The sequence below is a fragment of the Podospora pseudocomata genome, chromosome 4, assembly GCF_035222375.1.
Source record: "Podospora pseudocomata strain CBS 415.72m chromosome 4, whole genome shotgun sequence".
NCBI lineage: Eukaryota > Fungi > Ascomycota > Sordariomycetes > Sordariales > Podosporaceae > Podospora > Podospora pseudocomata.
In genome coordinates, this window is record NC_085888.1 from 1,322,798 (window position 1) to 1,344,564 (window position 21,767).

Genomic DNA, 21,767 nt, shown 5'->3' on the forward strand with positions numbered 1-21,767 from the left:
GCTCATCAGCATTTCAAAGGGCTCGTCGTCCCTGGGAGGCGCTGCCTGGGTCCCCAAGAGGGAGAACCCTCATGGCATTGTCCGTGTTGATGTTGTCGTCTGCACGTAAGGGACGTAGACGGTGTGACGGCTCGATGTCTCGGGGTGCTGCTCCAGCACTCTTGCACTCTCAAAGCACCGATCGCACTGCTTACAGTAACCCATCTAGCCAGATTTATAGAACACTCTCAATCGTCTGCATCACACCCGCTTTGCTATTGTGGTCATTCCGCATTTGTCTCTGTTGCGACCTGACTCTTGCCTGACACCTCAGCCAGCTGGGCCCAACTTGAAGTACTACCTAGAACCCAAAATAATAACCCCTCCACAAATATACGCCCCCGCCGCACTCGTTGATGCACAAATTACCGCTCCGGTTGTCTCCACGCTACCCGACGGCACCCGCGAATACCCACTCCGGACTTACTCCTACTCCACGACCGCTCCTTTCCAAAGCGCATCCTCGAAGGCAAACCGATCGATGAGGACGTCTACGGCGCTCCACTCATACCACTACGGTTCCGTGATGACGTACGACGCTTGTTGCCGTGACCACCGAGCCGAGAGGAAATGCTGGTGGCTTCACAATCAAGCACATTAACTCCCATACCTGACCGTGCCCACGTCGAGCGGTTCTGTTACGGTGTCTGCGCCAGCTACTTTCTGCTCGGTGGTGCGACATATTCGCCCACGTTAAGATCCGCCACTACGTTTGGGTCCTTCCGGGCTTCGGAAAGGATCTTCCTCATCTCGAAATACAGGTTTGGTTGTGGCTTCTTCTACCTCTCACCGCTCGGAAACACCTTCCTCCGTAGTCTATTGACCCGTGGGACTAATAGCTGGTATAAGGCGTGAATTTCTTCTTTGCCCTATTGATGAAATCTCCTTCATCAGATACATGCCCTTTCTTTAGGTCTGCCAGTTTGTCATCACCCTCGTAATTCCAGCTGTCAAACTCAGTTAGTCCAATGTCTTTACCCGGTCCATTGTAGTGGATACATATCTCAACCGCCGACTTGGCACAGTGTTGTAGCTGACTGTGCCCTACTTGCGAATTACCTGTTTCTTGCTTTCGGGATCCCCAATCTAAGGAGATCATAATCTAGAGAAGAAGTTCAGCAGGTGACACGGAAAAATAATACCGGCGAGATTGAATATTCGGCACGTCTGTCAAGATAACTTGCTATCACTTCCTGCCTGGTTTGTCGACATCTCCTATCAGAGTAATATTGATATAGGGAACGAATCATCTCAATTCAGCACGGCCTAACCAACCACTGGCCCTAATTCTCTCCGTTTCCGAACCTGACAAGTTACAGTGGACCCCTGGATCGGCTCGTTGGGCTGCGCTCATGTCGCCAGCGCCGCGATCTCAACTTTGCCCGAAATATCCCGAGATGTCTTTCACAACCTTTTGTAGTTCTTCTGTGAAAGGATCCTTGCCTTGCTTCTGCGGTAGTTCCCTCTTCCTCTTCCGGTTTTGGCCGTTTGGGTTGAGCGGACCAAGAGGTTGGCGACTGCGGACCTCTGCTCTCTCGAAGTCCACGACCATAATATTTCGGTTGTACATGACGTTGCGTAATTCCGCATCGCAGTGTAAAACTCGGAGCCGATGAAGTTCGGTATAGGCGATGGCGATTGCGTCGACGGCAACCACCTTGTCGACCCGGTCGACGCATTTGGACAGTGGCTGCCCAGCCCAACTAAGCAGCAGGAAGTGCTCGGAAACACGGCCATCGCAGTAGTATGGGAGGACCAGGTCTATTAGACCGAGACATACCGGAACGTGCCTCCCCTGGATAACAGAGAGCTGATTGTAAATGTTCTCCTCATTCTGTAGGCGGCCACGATTTGCTGACTCGACGCCCTTGGCAACAAGTGTGTAACCATGGGTGGACAGTCGGACCTTGAAGAGCGACCCGACAGCTCCCGCTAGGTAAAGCGGTGCGGAGTCGGCGTCACGGCCGCGGTCACGGGCCAGCTGTGCACGAAGAAGATGCAGAAAGTCAACGCGGCTAATGTGGCCTGGTTTATGATAAGGGGCGTTGGGGCAGGACGGGTCTATCGGGCCGCCAAGTGCAAGCCCAACAAGGCACTGATGGGTGCAGTACGCTCGGTCTTGTATGTCTGGCCGCCTTCCCCTTCCGCCACCTCCTCCTTTTCCAGGGCTTACGTCCGATGTGGCGACCGCGCCGCCAGAGGTGCCTGATGTCGCAGGTTTCCTGCCAGAACGAGTCAACCGATCCGCCGTCGGTGAAGGGGGTGGCGGTTCATCATCGTCCTCATGTGGTAGACCGGACTCGATGCTGGCCTGCTTGCAACTTAATCGAGTCCGAATTGGCGAGCGAGTAAAGCCGCGCCAGCGCTGAGGCTTGTATGGCGAAGCGTGTTCTTTGTCCTTGCGAACTGTCACTGGGATTTTGCTCAGCACATCTTCGAACTCCACGTCCCAAATGTCAAGTCGTTCAGCGGCGTCGTGCCAGGATTGTGGGGGCGGTGGCGTAAGGACGGCCTGGAGTATGAAGGCGAAGACCTGCGCGACAGCCGTGCGATGAAGTCTGTTCTCGTCGTCCTCGATCACATCCAAATTCGGCACGCACACGTGGTAGAAGACCGTGGCGGGATCGTCTGGAATATAGAGAAAGACGAAGACTTGTCCCGTACAGACGTATCCATACTGCATGCCCTTGCCGACCATGTAGGAGAAGAGTTGGGTAACGACAGCGGCGGCGAGCGCCCTCGACGCGAGGGCAAAGCCCTCGCAGTCCTTGTTGATCACGTCTCGTCTCGGTTGGATATCAGACGCCAACCCGGTAACAATTTCATCCTGGCTTAGCTTGTGTGGCGCCTTGTACTCGATGGCCATCGCCGGGATGTTGGCGCCATCTGCCGTCCTGTATATGCAAAACTGGTCCGCTCGGTTGCCTTTCCCTTTCGCGCCGCGGCGCGGTTTTCGGATCGCTGTGGTCGTTGTGAGGGCTGTATCTGTGGCACGGCTCCCGGCAAGGGACATGCGCTCGAGAGGCTTAGAAAGTGTGTCGTCGACGGTGCCGAGATTCGTGTGGCTCTCGAACGTCACGGTTCCCCGTAGGCCAAGGGAGTCTCGGAGCTGCGTGTTTTCGGATACTGCAGCAAACAGCTTCTGTGCTGCATTCTCGACGGTGTCGCGCTCGAAGGAGCGAAGGCCTTGCTCGCTGCTGATGGGGTTGATCAAAGACTCAACATAGGCCATCTGGTGTTGGGATGGGAACACAGGGTTATCGGCGAAGGACGGGATGGAGAGCTGTTCCCATATTTCCTCTTGCCTTGCTGGAAAGTCGTGCCATTCAGCGATTCGTTGGGGGTAAAGACGGCCGATGGGATTGGTCGTGTCACCTTGGGTGGTCAGAGAACGGTCGGTAACGACCTGGATAGCAAGACTGAGAGAGTGACAGGTCTCAAGATAACCCTCCAGTGCTTGTAGCTGCGATTTTCTTGCAACCTCTTCAGCTTTTTCGCGTCGGCGTTGTTCCTCTTCTCGTCGGCGTTGCTCCTCTTCTCGTCGGCGTTGCTCCTCTTTTCGTCGGCGTTGCTCCTCTTCTCGTCGGCGTTGCTCATCGAAGGCGCGATTCTCGGCTTCTTTGCGCAGGCGTTGCTCCTCTTCTCGTCGGCGTTGCTCCTCTTCTCGTCGGCGTTGCTCCTCTTCTCGTCGGCGTTGCTCCTCTTCTCGTCGGCGTTGCTCCTCTTCTCGTCGGCGTTGCTCATCGAAGGCGCGATTCTCCGCTTCTTCGCGCAGGCGTTGTTGCTCCGAGGCCTGGCGCTTAGCTTGCGCAAGAGCCTCTCGTAGTCTCGCAAGCTCGTCGGCCATTGCGAATGTGTAGAAAAAGGCGTTCTTGACGGTGGAACGATTGTTTGGATTCGAAAGTGTGACGTTGCCGAAGGAACGTGCACCCAGAATTGTTTCTGACACGCGCGGCAGAAACGGCAAGTTCCGAGCTACCACTTGTCCATCCTTTCCAACCCTCGTCACCAACATGGATAAAATGCTCACATCTTTTGGATGCATTCTCAGCTGGCTATTTCTAGTTGTTTCACCAATCCCTGCTCCTGCCGTCCCCTCATCCATCCATCATTATCTGTGCTATCAACCACCCCCCTTGAGTGCCAGCTAAACCCCGCCGAACATTTCTTTTTTCCCCTTCCTCCCCTTTTCAAAGCCTGGCAGAAGTGTGGGAAGAGACGGACACTCTGCTTTGTTTGTGGCAGATGATAACCTGGTGCTACTTCTGGAGCAGAATGAGAAGTGAATAAAGACGCCACCAGCTGCCTATCCTTCTTTACCAGAACCCCGCTCTCCGCCTTTCGATGACATGAATACAGGCTGACGTCTTGAACCTGCTGAATGTGTAAAACATCCTTTAAATAGGTCTTTAGCTCCAGATGGCGGCGACTATGTTCGTTATCCAGGTCCATCAAAGCCCCATCGCCAAGACTATCAAAGGTCTCAGCAGTGGACGTGCCCTTTAACAGCATAGTGACGGTCCAAACACCATGAACCTGTTGAAAAATACAGACCTTCAAGGCCGCAGATGGGGATGGGATGACGTAATTTTCTCCTGGTGTGTACTCGAAACAGAAATATGCGTTGGGGCCCAGGATATGGTTGAGGATCTTCACACCAAGTTACATCGACTTGGTTGATACGTTGGAAAGGTCGAGCAAGCTTGCGCTCCGCATCATCGACCTATGATATATATCGTTAGCCTATCCTCCAACACGAAAAAGGGAAGAAGATAAGTAACAAAAGGCTAGCAAAGGAAGCCGACACTTACATTCTTGAAAAGGCTGGGCATCGTGACCCAAGACTGGGTTTGACCAGGGAGCTAAGATAAAGGCAGCGACTAGCAGAACGATCCAAACCAATCCGACAAGTCACAAGATGGTTTCTGCTGGCTGGTAGACATAGTTACGTTCCTGAGTGGCCACTGGAATATGGGAGGACGCAAGACCTTACGATGAGGTGCTTTAAGACATAACCCCAACAGAGGTTCGACAGGCAATTAATGGCAATGTGAGCGGTGAGGATTGGATTTGTGGCAAGGCGAATTGACTTACTGGGCAAAGGTCAGAGTCGAGACGGAGATCGGCGACCGCGATAGGTAGAAAAAATGAGTGAAGGCCGAAGCACAGATGTCAGAAGAATGAGAGGCAGAAGTATTGACTCTTCAATGGGAAAAAACTGGTTGCAGAGAGGTGGAAGAGGAGGAACCCAGCTTTGTAGACAATCGAGTGGAAAGGCATTCGCAGGACGTCTTCAGACCGAAAAACCCCTGCCGAGGGCAAGAACAAACGGTAGTTGCGTGATGTTGAAAATGGAAAAAATTGAAAAAGTTTGCTCTTCTGCCAAAAGCCTTCGTTAGAACGCAGTGACCAGTTAACTCGGCAAGAGGTGATAAATGAAGAAGGAAGGAGTACAATAGGGAGTACCAACTACAGTTGAAATTCGGAAGGAGGGAAGGTTGGGATGGGACTCTTACTTGGTGAAGCCGACGGGCGTTTCTCGCGCTGAGTGGAGGACCTCTCTGACCGGCTGCGATTGGTTTCCCTAAAGAAGGATAAGGAATCGCAATCTCTCCGCGCCTACTTTATATATAAGTGTTGGATGAAGGTCAACTGTGCGTAAGGTCTTTCCCTGACTAGGGTTCTAAGTCTTTGTGATGTCGGGAGGGGGATGTGGTCAGGTCGATCGGAGCAGATGTAAGAACGAGGCTTCCTTACCTACGAAAGTAGTGGAGGTGATGTTTTTTCCACCTAATCTCTCCCCTGTCTGTCTACCAGAGGAAGTAGCGAGCACACGAATTTCCTCGTACCTGCAAAGGCTGCGGAGGTGATGTCTTTTCCATCCGATCTCCATCTTACCATTACATCATCCCCCCGTTCTGTCTAGCAGAGGAAATAATACAAATATACAGTTAGATCCCATCATTTCCACGCAGTAACCCAAAATTCCTTGTATTAGACTGGTGGTTTAGACCTTGTCAACCTCCGCCTCCGCGCCATGCAGAATAGCGGCAGCCTCTCATATATACCAAGCCCCTTCTTCACAAAGTCGGCTGCATCACCCTCCTCATTAGCTGCGCTACCCAACCGGGATCGCGCCAGCACTAAAATCGGAACAGTAAGCTTCGTCTCCACTGGCAGCATAAAAGGCGTAATCTACTAGGTTGGATCGAACCTTTCCCTGAAAAATATTTTTCTAGGAAGAATCGACCAATCAGGAGCTGGTTACTCCTTCTAGGGCCTTGGAAGCCCTCCTTTCTGAATACCCTCATCACTCCCCCCCCCTACACAAGCCGCATCCCCACCTACCACGACGACGATGGCCTCGGCGGCCCCAGGAGGCTACCGCCTCTCGAACAACTCGAAGCACGAGATCTACTTAGGCTTCTCCGAGGCCTGGAAGCAGTGCTTTTCGACAACAACGTCCCGGCTGAACAAGCCACGCTCGAGCAGCGGCGACTCGCAGAAGAACTAGTCGCCAAAACCCACGCGAAAATGACGGCACCAGGCGCCCGGACCCCAACTGCCTGTGGAACTGCGAGGGCTGCCTGGCCTGCGCAGGTTCCTGCTACGACGATCCGTGTCGAAACGAGCAATGCCCCTCACACGCGGACCGCAGGGAAGACCGCCTTTTCGCCGACGAAGCCGCCCTCAGAAGGGACGAGGAGATGGGAGACTCCCTCCCAACGACCAGACCGGCCACTCCCACCCCGACCGGGAGGACCGCAGGGACACTACCCCCTCACCCACTGCCGTCGCGCCCACGCAAGGCAACGGCCCCCCCGACAACCCAGACAGAGGCTGTCCCCCTCGGACTGGATAGGCCCAACGCGCGGGGCCTCGAGGACAGCAGACACGCCGGAAAAGTCTCCCTTAGTCCAGAGATACAGTCCCTATTCGAGGACATGGAACACGACAGGACACAAGCGCTCCAAAGACAGGAGGTCCTCAGGGATATGGCGCAGAGCCTAAATGACGCCCTGACAAGACAGCTGAACGGACCCCAAACGGAGTGGGCTTCTTTCTGCCAAAAAAAGGTCCTCTGGCTCTTCAGGATCCTCAAGGACATCGACGGAACCACCGGTGCGCCCGGCTCGGCCCGCAGCGCCTGGTCGACCAGCTTCGATTCCAAGAACTCCTCGACAAGTACAACCAGGAGCACCAGCCCAGCGACAGAGGCCCGGGGCCCCTCAAAGACCCCAAACTTACCAAGACCCCGACGGGCAGCAACGCAACCAGCGCCACGTGGGCCCAGGTGGCGACGAGCGGGGCCAGCGGCAGCCAAGCCGCCAGCAGCGCGCGGACAAGTGTCACCAGCCTGACTGCCCACGCCCCCGATCCAACAGCGGGCTGGAAAACAGTGGGCCGCAACAACAAGGCCAACCGAGAGGACGACCGCCTTTTCGTAAAGGCTCCCCGACGGCCACCCGTGGAGACAGGCATCAGCGGAGGGCTTCAGAGTCGCACTCTGCCGACAGCTCAGGGCCCCACTCAGCCTCATCCGCTCGGCCAAACAAGTCGACACTGGCTTCGCGATCGTCCCAGCCGACAAGAAGGCGCGGACGCAACTACTCGCCCTAGCGCCAGCCCTGACCACACACGGCGCAAAGCTTGATGAATCGGCCACCTGGCACACCTACGTAGTTCCCAGGGTACCGAAGACGGTCAACGGCCTTGACGGCAGCATCGACACCAACGACCTCATGGAAGACGAGATCCTCCGGGCCACCAAGGCCAAACCGGTCTCGGCGAAGAAGTCGAAACACGCCCTACCCGACGACACTCACGCCGACTGGGTCGTATCCTTCATCAAACCCGTCCCTGACCACTTCAGACTCTTTGGCAGCCCGCCGGCCAGAAAGATCACCAGAAGCGCAAAAGCCAACCAGTGCTACAGATGCCAAGGTTACCACGACCCACGCATCTGCGATAGACAAGCCAGATGCAATAATTGCGGAACTGACCACCCACCAGGGCCCTGCGCCAGGCCACCGAGATGCGCCAACTGCCACGGACCACACAAGGCAGAGTTTGGAGCGTGCCCGGCCAGACCAAGGACAGAGGGGGGGCGTCCTCAAGAAACCAACCAACAGGCAGCTCAAGGCCATACGCAAGGTAGGCGAGGCCCTGTACGCGGCGGCACACCCAGCGGAAGGAAGGAACACCGACTCCCAACCCGCAACGACCAACCCCCGGCCACAGAACCATGCCTGTGAGACCCAACGAGCCCAGGAGAGCGGCCAAAACGGACGAAAGTCCGGGCTCTCCTTCCTACAGGCCAACGTAGCTAGAAGACCAGGGGCACACGACGCCCTCCTCAATATGGCGTGGGAAAGGACTGCCGACGTCATTTTGGTACAGGAACCATGGGCACGAACCCAGGACGGCAGAAGAATGACCAAAACCCACAGAGGATACCAGCACTACACGCCAACAGAAGACTGGAACGCGGGACCCCCCAGGGCGATGGTATACATCAAAAAGACACACAAGGGGACCCAACAGAGCCTGGGACACGCGGGACACCGCGACGCCTGCGCGGTAGAAGCCCAAGGGATAGTCTGGGTCAGCCTATACAGGGACAGACTTGGCGACGACGAGGTGCTCGACCTGGTCGAAAGCTGGCACCCCGGCAGACCAGCGATCATCGGAGGCGACTTCAATGCCTACCACCCTACCTGGCAACCGGGAAAGGAGTGCCCGGCGGGGAGACGAATAGCTGGATGGCTGGAAAACCGCCTCACCCTGGCATCGCTGCAGGGACCCACCAATATACACGGAAACACCATTGATCTGGTCCTCTCAACAAGCACAGGGGTAGAAGCCTGGGTGGACGAGGACACCTACACCGGATCGGACCACTACACCTTGGCGGGGACGGTACCACCAGCAAGCCCACAGGCAACCAAGAAAGGTAGACCCTACGTCCCGGCCCAAGAGGAGGATAGGGCGCTCTTCCGCTCCCCTGACTAGATGGGGCATGACACAAGTACCGACGGTAGCACACACAACCAAGGACCTCGACCACTGGGCCCGCTCCCTACAGAACGCCCTCGTAGGCGCGATCAAGGGAGCAGGACGCCTGAGAAGACAAGCAGGAGGCACCACACAATGGTGGAACGAGGAGTGCAAGGAAGCACGCGTGGCGCTGCAGCAGAGCCGTAACGACCCCACACAAGGGAAGTAGATCGGAAGCAAATGCGCAAGACGTTCGAGACAACGGTCAAAAAGGCAAAAAGAGAGTACTGGCAACAGAAGCTCGAGCAAGCGTCCTCGAACAAGGACATCTACGCAGTGGCGGCATGGCACAAGGCAACCGACACCTTCGCCCCCCCTCCGCTGGTCCACGGGAATAGGACCTATACGGAACCGGGGAAAAGTTAGAGCTACTTAGGGAGAGGTGGTTGAAAGATTCGGAGAAGACGGGGACACCACAGAGCCTTGGGCTCTCCCAACCCACCGACACCATACAATGGGACAACACGATCTCCCCGGAGGAGGCAAGGAGATGCACAATCGGGACCACAAGCACAGCCCCCGGCACAGACGACGTCACGGTGGACCTACTACGCGAGGTGTGGCGGGAGGTAGGCGACAACATCACGGCCCTCTTCAGACAGTGCCTCCTCTTAGGACACCACCCGCTCCCGTTTAAAGAAGCGGAAACGGTAATGCTTAGGAAACCGGGCAAAGACAACTATACCACGGTCAGAGCGTGGCGCCCGATCGCCCTCCTGTCGTGTATAGGGAAGGGCCTTGAGAGACTGATAGCCAGAAGGATAGGCTTCACCGCACTCAACCAAGAAGTGCTTGGCCCCACCCACATAGGGTCCCTCCCGAGGAGGTCCGCCGAGGACCTCGTTCTGTGCCTTGTACACGACGTCGAGAGAGCCTGGGAAGGGGTAAGGCGGCGGCGCTCCTGACAATGGACGTGCAGGGCGCCTTCGACGCGGTCAGAAAGAATAGGCTAGCAGGGAGACTAAGGCAACAGGGCTGGCCACTGAATGTCTGCGAATGGGTACACTCCTTCATGTCACACCGGAGCTCGGCCATGAGACTAGGAGACTGCACCCTCCCCCAGGAGAGTGGCGTGCGGACTCCCACAAGGGTCCCCCTGCCAGCCCGGTCCTCTTCGCACTCTTCCTACAGCCACTGGTCAAGGAGCTGGCCGGGGCGTCGGCGTACGCAGACGACCTCGGACTGCTGGCCGTAGGCAAGAACGCACAGGAGTGTGCGGCAATACTGGAAGCTACGGCCGAAAAGGCGGAGGCCTGGGGCTCCAGGAATGGCGTCGAGTTCGACCCAGCCAAGTGTGAGCTGCTACACCTTACGAAGAGCCGCGCAACTCCCCCTGCAGTAAGGATAGGCAATACGGAGGTGACGCCGAAACAGGAGGTCCGATGGCTAGGTTTCTTCCTGGACCCCAAACTCAACTTCAAAGCCCACGCTAATCGGTGGGCGACGAAGGCACTGAAAATAGCGAACCACCTGCGAGGGCTTAACAAGGTGGTCCGGGGCACCCCACCAAGAGCCACGGCGGAGGCGGTCCGGGCAGTGGTCGTACCTACGGCGACGTATGGGGCGGCGACGTGGTACACCGGGGTAAGGCAGGGAGGACAAACGAATGCGGTCAACAGGGCACTTAAATGTGCGGCCAGGGCGGTTGTCCCGGTCTGGAGAACGACCCCTGGGGGGCGATCTTCCGCGAGCAGGACCCCCGCCGAAGTGGCGCTCGCCCACGCCAGAATCTCGATGGCGGCACGGTTCAAGAGCCTCGACCCCCGCCACCCACTGGTCCTCCGGACCCGGCCGATGCCGGAGCCACCCAGGAGGGGCCCCCGGAGGCGTCTCTCGGAGAAGCAAACTAGACTGGAAGCACTTGCGACCCTACTCCCCGACTGCCCCAGGCCGCACCCGGTGCAGTGGACCCTACGGCACCCGGTGCCTCTGCCAAGACCAGAAAACAAGGAACTGGGCAGAGACTCCACGAACAACGGCACTCCTCGCCCCTAGGACGAGATCCACCTGTTCAGTGACGGATCGAAGGCAGCCCCCGCACGAGGACTACCGAAGAGGACGGGCTGGGGCTACGTGGCGTACCAGGATGGGCAGAAGCTACACGAGAACCACGGAAGGCTCGGGAATCCGAGGCCTTTGACGGCGAAGCGGTTGGGGCGGCACACGCGGTGGTGTGGGCGCGCGAATACATCAGGGCGGGGGCAAGACCCTCGGCGGTACGGCTCTTCATCGACAACTCGGCGGTACTATACGGCATCACAGGGCGCCCTCGGACAACTCCCAGGAGGCGTTCAGGGTTATAGGATACGCGTGGAAGGACCACCACCTGCCCCCTCACGGTACACTGGGCCCCAGGACATATGGGGATCCAGGGGAACGAGGAGGCCGACGTTCAGGCCGGCCTCGGGGGCGCTCCCAGACCCAACATCCCCCGCCCTGACCGCAGTCAAGGCAAAGGCCAGGGCACTGAAGAGGGAGGCGTGGAACTCGTGGTGGCTGGCGAACAGGCCGACGCGATACGCCCAGCTAATGATCCCGGGACCAGGAAACGACCCCCGGAACTCACGCTCGCAAGAAAGACCTTACACCACCTCCTGGCGGAGAGGACGGGACACGGAGACTACGAGGAGTACCACCTACGCTTCGGACACGACTCGTATAGGACCTGCCGCTGCGGCCGACCCACGGAAATCGGGCACTTCGCGGAGTGCCCAGCGGCGCGGGCCAGGGGCACTCTGAACAGCGAAATGCGAAAAGCGCTCAGGAGGCCGGATAAGCTCCTGGGAAAGGACTGGAAGAAATACGCCGAGTGGGTGGAAGGCTCGGGAGTGTACGACCCAGCGGAGGAAGAAGAATAGGACACGTGACCAGGCCCAGATTGTAATGGCCTGAGGAAACAGCGGAACCACAGAGGAGCCGTAAGCCCTCGGGGACCAGAGCCCTGAGGCAGGCAGGCCTCTCTCTCCTTTGTAAATAACTCTCTTTTGTGACGCGAAACGCCCTGTCAGCTAGTATTAGCAGTAGTATTAGAAGCTTGGGCCGTCCACATCCCCAAACGGGGGCCAGGCGAGGTAGGCTCGGGCACGTGACCCCTCGGGGCCACGCGCCACAGTTCGACCCGATTGGACGCTAATAGATCTCTCTCTCTCTCTCTCTCTCTCTCTACTAGGTTGGATGACCAGGAAATGGACCACATGTGGATCTGGTCCACCACCCCCACACCAGCCACACAACCTTGATGAGATTACCCCTGAATGCTTACACTGGCCACAACAAGACCAATATTGGGTCAATTTCTATGGGAGTTATACCAAAATGTAGCTCAATCACTGTCAGAGTCAGACATTGCATCTGCTTCTCGCTTGCGCCTGGTTTCAACCCGATGACGTGCGCTGCGCCGCACAGGCTGGCCTGGCTCTGGCTGCTCCACATCCTCCTTGGCTACCACTTCTTCCTCCACCACCCTCCCTTCAATGCGGGCCTCTTCCAGTTCACAGAGCCTCACAAACTTGGAATTCGAGTCTTCTCTATTCAATTTGCGCCTTTTTCTTGCTTCCTGGGCCTTCTGGGCGTTCTGTTGGTGCCTTGCCGCATCAGCTTTGTGGATGGATGCCTCAGATCTCAGTGTGAGTATAGTACTGGTGAGAGTCCTTGCCGCAAGCCGTTTTCCGGCCGGCGTATGGTTCTTGAGTAGGTCCCTGACCTTCTTGGCCACCTGGGAATCCCCCACGGTATGGAAAGTAGGTGTTTATGAAGAGAGATCCAACGGCACCACAGGGACTACCACCTGGCTTGAAATGAGCGGTTTGCGCCTACGTATGGGCCATAATCCTGTCCCACGCCAGCCGCCGGCAATATTTTCTTTCCTAAAGCCCTGCTTGCGGGCAAGGTCATACAGCCGGACCAAGTCGACTTTGCCGTCAGGCGTACAGTTGGTGAGGGCGTCGTTTACAGCCACAAGCCTCTTACACGCCTTCTTCACACTGGAAAAGCAGCCAATATCAAAGGGTTGAAGGACGTGAGAGCAGTGGGGGGGCAGAAAAAGAAGGTAAATATTGCTCCTGTAGCACCGGATCATGAAGTCGTCAGTGGTATGTGAGCCATGGCCATCGCAAATAAGAAGGCGTGGTCTGATGGATCCTCAGGTTCAGTCCTTGGTATAAAGATCTCTTCAAGCCATCCAACGGCCAGATCGTTACTGGTCCAACCGTTCGATGATACGGCCACATACCAGTCCTTATCGAATTGGTCCTTGAACCATTGCTTTTGAAGGTCTTTGCCTTTGAAGATTACCCCGGGGGGGAGGACTCTCCCGTCTTGTGAGATACACTCAAGTATGGTGGTCTAGGTCCTTCTTCCGTTCTGTTTAACGTATACAGACTTCTTATCCCGCTTCGAAGACCCAATAACCAAGCCGTTTTCTCCCTGGCCTTCCATTATACCTACCTCATCGTGGTTATACCTGTTCTTGGGCTTGATCCAGTCAACGGTGGAATACAGGTCAAAGAACTTGTTGATATTCTCCGGGGTGGCTTCGTTGACTCTGGCGTAGTCGATTTTCTTTCCAACCTTTGTTTTAATATCGGGATAACGGCCAATAAAGTGGGATACCCAGTGCTTGCCAAGGGGGTTGGGATCGCCTTGTTCAGCCAGTAAACTGGCAGCTAAAGCCTTTACGTTGGCGTGGGTGGGAGCGTAGCCAAGGCTTTCCTGACGAAGGATCCATTGAACAATGAGGTCTTCTTGGCCGTGAGAAAGTCGCTGTTGGTTTTCATGGGCAAGGTTCCTTGGTAAGGTACCATCAATGCGGTGCTTCAGGGTGGAATGTGGAATCCCGTGCTTGTTAGACGCTTTTCGCTGGCTTATACCAGCAAGAATGTCTTGTTCGGCATTTGCGAGATCTTCCTCGGTATATTTGGCCATTGATGGGTACCTGGAGCAAAAAGAAGAAAAAGAAATGGTCCATTTTTGACCTCTGGGGGTGGAATATAAAGTTGGGGGGGCTTTCGGAGGTCCAGGGTTGTTGAGGGTTTAATGTGGAAAATGGCACTGGTAAGTTCAAGCCAATGTGGGCCACCTCTGTGGGTGGTCCATTTCCTGGTCATCCAACCTAACCACCAGTCGCCGTTCAACGCTACATCGGTGCAAATCGATCACCCACTACAACCAGACGACCACCACCATCTGCAAACCATCGCTAACCTCCTCGGTACCGCATCTAAGATCTTGACACTCGCAAGGGCTGGCATCAGCACAAACTCAGGCATTCCTGTAAGTATTACGACCTCTTCTCTTACCTGTATCCCACCAAATCTAGGACTTCCGGTCAAAAAAGGGCACTTAATACCGAGGCTACCGTCGTCTTTTCCGCTCTTCGGTCCTCGTTGATACGGAAAGCAGACACCTCTTCTCCGAGAATATCGCCAAAATGCTCCAGGCTGCTATGGAAGCCGATCCAACGAAGACACACCATTTCATCCGTAACTTGCATGATGCTGGCAAGTTGGTTCAGAACTGCACCCAGAATATCGACTGCCTTGAAGAGAAGGCCGGCCTCTCTACCGATGCACGAAAGGGCCTAAAAAGCGCCGAATGTGTTCTTCTCCAGGGATCTCTGCATCACTTTCGATGCTCCAATTGTCCGGCCAGTTTTCGTCTGAAAGCAGGGTGGTCGAGAAATGGAAACTGTTTTGGATCCAGAGTCGCTTGCCCAGCCTGCACTAAGATATCCAACGATAGAAAAGCAATAGGGAAACGCGCATCCACAATTGGGAGGCTTCGACCTGATATTGTGCTCTACGATGAACTGGACCCTCGAGCTGAGTCGATCTCCGCCGTTGTACGGCATGACCAGTCGCTTCGCCTGGACGTCTTTCTGATTATGGGAACAAGCCTCGCGACACACGAGGTTCGGCGCCTCATCAGGGATTTCGCAGAGGTCATTCATAAGCGGCGGGTTGGGAAAGTGGTATTTGTGAACCTTACTAAATCAGCCAAGAGCTAGGACAACGTGATCGACTACTGGGTTAAGTGAGACTGCGACGCCTGGGTAGGAGATTTGATGGAGCGCCAGCCGGCACTTGACCCCTCTACAGTGACCTTTGGGGTTCCTTTGCACCTCCCGCTGCTGGAGAATGCGCAGCATCTTTCACGTGGTGGTGCTGGGACGTCAGCAGACGATGCTATCCTGATCTCGAGCGATGATGAGTTTGATGATGATCTTGACGAGGGCCGATCCGATATATATTTTGAGTTGCCGGACAGGCTCCTACAAAATGCACGCAACAGGGGGTGAAATCCTGGCACAGGTATGTGCTTAGATCTCGAACTTCTCGGCAGGGCAACATGTTGACATATCTGAGCAGGCAAAGGTGTCGACGCTGGTTCCAACGATAGCGACGCGCCAGAGCCCTTAGTTTCCAGCAACGCCGGCCCAGAGAGCCAGGGAGAATTATCTCTCAACGGAGACAATGATATCCTACTTGATGGATGGGAAGCTGAGGACATTATCGGCGAGGAATTTTACGACGGCAAGCCGCATTACCGGGTTCGGTGGAAAGCAACCTTTGAAAATGAAAGCAATCTGAAAAATATGGGCAGTTTACTGGCTAAGTAGAAGGCTATAAAGCCTAAGATGGGACACCGGTCTGGCGCGGCCGAGATAATGAAACGTCGAGGACAGCCGAGTAAAATTCCACTAGACTTGATCAGCTTTATTCAGAGAGAGAATTTGCTGCACCGGCTTGGGTTATCTCAAGTTAATATATTACCCTAATCCGCGCACTAGATCGATGAGGTATACTGGGTGGATAGGCGGCTTTGGGGATGGGGATGGCCGTTCTTTTCCTTATAATATTGACGTTCACCTCTTTTACTTGGGCAGAGGATCTATATGGTAGAAGAGCATACTGTAAATTCGGTGTAAATATGTAGCGAATGTATGCTTATAGAGACTGAATATATTCCAAGTACCCTATTCCCTAAGACTTTTCATTTTTTCGCCTGAGAGCGACTTGTTGCTGCCTTATGCGACGAGACCCCTTTCCCACCAGCCTCCTCTGAGGTAATAATTAAGAACTTTGGGCTAGTAGGTTGGATGACAAGGAAGTGGCCCACATATGGATGTGGCCCAGGTAGGTTTGAACTACCCAAGCCATCTACCCACATTAAACCCTCCACAACCCTGGACCTCCGAAAGCCCCCCGATATCAACACACACTTTATATTCCACCCATAGAGACCAAAAATGAAGCTTTTCTTTTACTTTTTTTTTGCTCCAGGTACCCATCAATGGCCAATGTTAAAAATGCCCAGAAAGACATTGCCGCTGGTATAAGCCAGCGAAAAGCGTCTAACAAGCACGGGATTCCACATTCCACCCTGAAGCACCGCATTGATGGTACCTTACCAAGGAACCTTGCCCATGAAAACCAACAGCGACTTTCTCACGGCCAAGAAGACCTCATTGTTCAATGGATCCTTCGTCAGGAAAGCCTTGGCTACGCTCCCACCCACGCCAACGTAAAGGCTTTAGCTGCCAGTTTACTGGCTGAACAAGGCGATCCCAACCCCCTTGGCAAGCACTGGGTATCCCACTTTATTGGCCGTTATCCCGATATTAAAACAAAGGTTGGAAAGAAAATCGACTACGCCAGAGTCAACGAAGCCACCCCGGAGAATATCAACAAGTTCTTTGACCTGTATTCCACCGTTGACTGGATCAAGCCCAAGAACAGGTATAACCACGATGAGGTAGGTATAATGGAAGGCCAGGGAGAAAACGGCTTGGTTATTGGGTCTTCGAAGCGGGATAAGAAGTCTGTATACGTTAAACAGAACGGAAGAAGGACCTAGACCACCATACTTGAGTGTATCTCACAAGACGGGAGAGTCCTCCCCCGGGGTAATCTTCAAAGGCAAAGACCTTCAAAAGCAATGGTTCAAGGACCAATTCGATAAGGACTGGTATGTGGCCGTATCATCGAACGGTTGGACCAGTAACGATCTGGCCGTTGGATGGCTTGAAGAGATCTTTATACCAAGGACTGAACCTGAGGATCCATCAGACCACGCCTTCTTATTTGCGATGGCCATGGCTCACATACCACTGACGACTTCATGATCCGGTGCTACAGGAGCAATATTTACCTTCTTTTTCTGCCCCCCCACTGCTCTCACGTCCTTCAACCCTTTGATATTGGCTGCTTTCCAGTGTGAAGAAGGCGTGTAAGAGGCTTGTGGCTGTAAACGACGCCCTCACCAACTGTACGCCTGACGGCAAAGTCGACTTGGTCCGGCTGTATGACCTTGCCCGCAAGCAGGGCTTTAGGAAAGAAAATATTGCCGGCGGCTGGCGTGGGACAGGATTATGGCCCATACGTAGGCGCAAACCGCTCATTTCAAGCCAGGTGGTAGTCCCTGTGGTGCCGTTGGATCTCTCTTCATAAACACCTACTTTCCATACCGTGGGGGATTCCCAGGTGGCCAAGAAGGTCAGGGACCTACTCAAGAACCATACGCCGGCCGGAAAACGGCTTGCGGCAAGGACTCTCACCAGTACTATACTCACACTGAGATCTGAGGCATCCATCCACAAAGCTGATGCGGCAAGGCACCAACAGAACGCCCAGAAGGCCCAGGAAGCAAGAAAAAGGCGCAAATTGAATAGAGAAGACTCGAATTCCAAGTTTGTGAGGCTCTGTGAACTGGAAGAGGCCCGCATTGAAGGGAGGGTGGTGGAGGAAGAAGTGGTAGCCAAGGAGGATGTGGAGCAGCCAGAGCCAGGCCAGCCTGTGCGGCGCAGCGCACGTCATCGGGTTGAAACCAGGCGCAAGCGAGAAGCAGATGCAATGTCTGACTCTGACAGTGATTGAGCTACATTTTGGTATAACTCCCATAGAAATTGACCCAATATTGGTCTTGTTGTGGCCAGTGTAAGCATTCAGGGGTAATCTCATCAAGGTTGTGTGGCTGGTGTGGGGGTGGTGGTCCATATCCGTGGGTGGGCCATTTCCTGGTCATCCAACCTACAGATGGAGGCTCTTTAACGAAAACGAGATGACTTTCTAAGGTACTGGGGTTCATTGGCTGGGGGAGGCGGAAATCGACGGATGAGGGAAGAAGAAGGAGGAGGTCGAGGACGGGTCGAAGAGGGGATTATATACCCAAAGCTCCAGGCGTCCAAGCCTCGGGTCAGGCCAGCTGCGGAATAGCCCATAGCCCCTCCCCACGAAGCAGGTGCTTGGATAAATCCATAGGGACATCTAGTGGCCGTCAGAGGTTAACAGCACTTTGGTTTCGACTTGGAGGGACAAGCCAAGCTGCTCTTGCGCCAAGATCGGAACAGCATGTCTTGAAGGGCGAAAGAAGTTAATGGAAGCTACTGTTTTACTCTTGAAGGCTCAGTCAGAGAGCTGCCTAAGAACCCCGTCTATAACTCCCTGAATCTTTATTACTTGTATACAGCGGTACGTCGATTGGCCCGCTACCGAGATGTTGCTTCTCTGAGCCCAGGCGGCAAGGTATTGAGCTAGGCCCAAGCCACGTAAAGATCATCCGTAAAATCGAGCTGAGGCCCACGATCGCAGTAAAGAGCCAGGGCTCATGGACGTTGCGTAGTCCTCCTAACCGGAGGGCGGCAGGGGTTCCAGGAATACTGGCGTGCCTGGAGGAATTGACGCGAAAGAGGTAGCAGGGTTGCTTAGCCTGATCTTTTACAGCGGCCGGAGCGGATGGCTGGGCTAAAGAGTGGCTGTGTAGGTCCCTCAGCTCTGGTGTCCAAGAGCCAGGGTTAGCATAAAGTCGAATAAATGTCTCCGAGCACGTTCCTTCTCAGGGGCAGTAAACAAATGTTACCTGGTTGGCTTGGAAACTAAAAGGAGGGTAGATCTAGCAACTAGAATTTCCAAACTTTTTTGGTAACTCCGATATTTTTTCGAGCCTCTGCCCAATTAAGAGCAGACTTATCGAGGATGATGGTTGTGAGGGTCAACCTCAAATCTGCATCGGTTGCCCGGTCAACCACAGTTCACCTTCAGCAACCTCAGGCTCACCAGTACAGAACCAACCGCCATCGGAAGACCCTCTATATTCCGTATCAAGCTTCTTGGTAAGCTCCTTAATTTTGATGGTTTTCCGAGGCTTCCAACTACAGGTTCCATCAACCCCTTCCACAAACACATCCTCTCCCTATTTATCGAGCAAAGCGGGCGGCATTGTCCACCTCGCTATCCGTAGGACCATACTGACGTGTTGCTAAATCATCTTCGAGGTAGTCTATAGGGCTTGACTTCTGTCCTCCCCGCGCTTTGATGACAATTCGTGTGGTCTTAGGGATACAAGGGATGGCCTTGCCTCGATCCTCTCCCAGAATTGACTTTAGGTTGCTTGATGACAATTCTGCCATCACATCTTCTGACCAGGTAGCTGAAGATGGAATCATCGGGGGTGACCTTTCGTTATGAAGATCTTCCACTGCTAGGGTATCAATCTGCTCGAAGAGCGCTTTGTTATCTCCAGGGCTAGGGTCAATGTGTTCTGCAGAGGCGAGGGAAAATTGCGGAGAAGTCGACATGCTTGTGTCTGCTGGTGCTTCGGGAAAGACTGGTCCGTCGCCTGAGAAGAGTTCTTTGGAGAGACGGCGTAATGAGACTCCTCCGGAAGGGTCGGAAGATAGGATCAACCTCCATCATGGTTTTCTTCTGGCCCTATCTGCGAGAAACCGTTTGTGACAGGCGACTCCGTCGCAGCTGTGGTATAGAATGTGGCATCCCTAGCATGCTGTTGTGTGGCAATTGTACCGGCTGACCAAAAAGCAGACCATGAACCAATTGCACGCTCCCCGTCGACAGAAATTACTTCAGGGAACGTGGTTGATACGGATGTTGCCGAGAAGCATTCCTGAAGATCGAAATCGATGTCAAATCCTGAAGAGAGCGGCGTGTTAGGGCGGGAACAGTCCGCACTCTCCTCTGTGATACTAGGAGTTTGATTTGATGATGTTGCCTGGGTGCACTCTGCCGATTGGCGCCTTCCGTCGGATCGAAGTCCTCTGGTACAAGAACTCTGAACTGTCTCTTCGGGCTGCTAACCAACTATGGTAAAGATGACGAGGAACGCCTTCGATTCGATCTGGACTCGGCATCACACGATTCTCGGTCCTCACTGCCCCGGCAACGTTTTCTGCCTTTCTGGTTGCAGCCCCCTCCAGTTCCTCTGTTCTTGGGTAGTGGCTTGGTTCCGACTTTCCGAGCCGGATAGCTGTGGGCATCCTGGAGGTGCCACCAGCATTCCTGCTCAGTGCTGGAAACCACGGCGCATTCCGGGTGGGGACAAATAATGGAGTTCTGCTTCAGCCCGCCAACATATTCCGTGAAGCATGCGTTGGAGTGCTTTTCCCAACTTGCCTTCTTTAGGTACCCGTGTAATCGGCGAGCGGCTGGCAAGCTCTTGTTACTGTAACAAGTTGCGCACCTTCCCTCGTAGGCAGTAGACTGGCGGAATCGAACAAAATCGTACCGCAGAGGGACATCGCGTCTGTCGAAATGTGCTTGGCAATGCGCCTCCAAGGCTTCCGGATAGGTAAGATACTGGCTACACAAGAAACAAAACTTCGCAAAACCGTATGTCTTCTTGTAAAAAGCGATATAACATGTGAATACGTGATCCCATCTTGCGGTTGAAAGATAGCGCAAGGAACGTTTTGGTTCAGCTTTGACCGGGGAAGCGCGGGAGAAACCATTGTTACCACAGGGGTAAGGGATCCGTAGTACCTTTACTCTTGGCTCGACGCTCCTGAACCCATGCATCCTGGAAGCTTTGGAGTACTTGGAGGATGTGGGAAATAACTGTTGAGAAGCAGATAGAATCCCCGTGCAACCACTGTTTACCATGAATTAGATAGATTTTATAGACCCCGACCGTATGGGTTACTAAGGGCACTAACGTCTGTTTTTATAAGCGGGGATCCGATGCCGGATACCACGAGCTGCGCGCCAGCAATCCGCTCGCCAGAGTTCAACATCGAAAAACACCAATATCGATGTAAACCAAGCATTGTAGGCTTTTAAATACTGAGTACCTTGGTATACCTACTTGGCTAGGTAGTGAGGAGTCGTGACCAAAAAAGAACATTGAAAACACTGGAGTGGAGGATTCGGTGCGCGATCAGGATTTTGTTGATGGCCAGGTGGTCAATGAGATGAGCCCGTACATGAGATGAGCCAAGGCAAATCGAGGGCCGTCTTATCTCATCTCCAGTCATTGAAATGATGGCCTGTGACTAAGGTGACACTCCGCCAAATGTGGCACAGATGGCTCTGAATTGGTAACCTACAAAACCAGCCATTCCACCACCGGCTAGGTAGGTGCATTGAACCACTAATTGAACTAGGTGCCTACGCATGGAAGCATCATTTCCAGGCTTTGAACCGCCATTCAAACTAACCATTGATTGGATATGTATGCAGGTGCAAACCCAAGTGCATACTTGGCTCCTGTTAATGTGTGGCATGTAGGCCAATCGACCATGTATGTGCTGCACAATGTAGATCCGGCTGACATCTCAAACATGAGAATATATATGTACCTGGACTCGCCAACATGTGTGACTCTATTGGGGGATCACGTAGATGTACGACTTAATCGGGACATTCTATTTAGCTCTGAAGCAG

General features: G+C 54.2%; 2 protein-coding genes across 2 annotated transcripts; both read right to left on the reverse strand.

Moving 5' to 3' along the window:
- Positions 1–1,411: 1,411 nt before the first annotated feature.
- On the reverse strand, positions 1,412–3,886 carry QC762_0065280 (uncharacterized protein; the record flags this gene model as incomplete). Its single annotated transcript, XM_062883670.1, has 2 exons — positions 1,412–3,594; positions 3,679–3,886. The coding sequence occupies 2 exons, from the start codon at positions 3,884–3,886 to the stop codon at positions 1,412–1,414; spliced, it is 2,391 nt and encodes a 796-aa protein (XP_062743382.1).
- A 15,402-nt stretch (positions 3,887–19,288) lies between these two features.
- On the reverse strand, positions 19,289–19,669 carry QC762_403977 (uncharacterized protein; the record flags this gene model as incomplete). Its single annotated transcript, XM_062889859.1, has 1 exon — positions 19,289–19,669. One exon carries the CDS (start codon positions 19,667–19,669, stop codon positions 19,289–19,291), a length of 381 nt encoding a protein of 126 aa, XP_062743383.1.
- Positions 19,670–21,767: the final 2,098 nt, after the last annotated feature.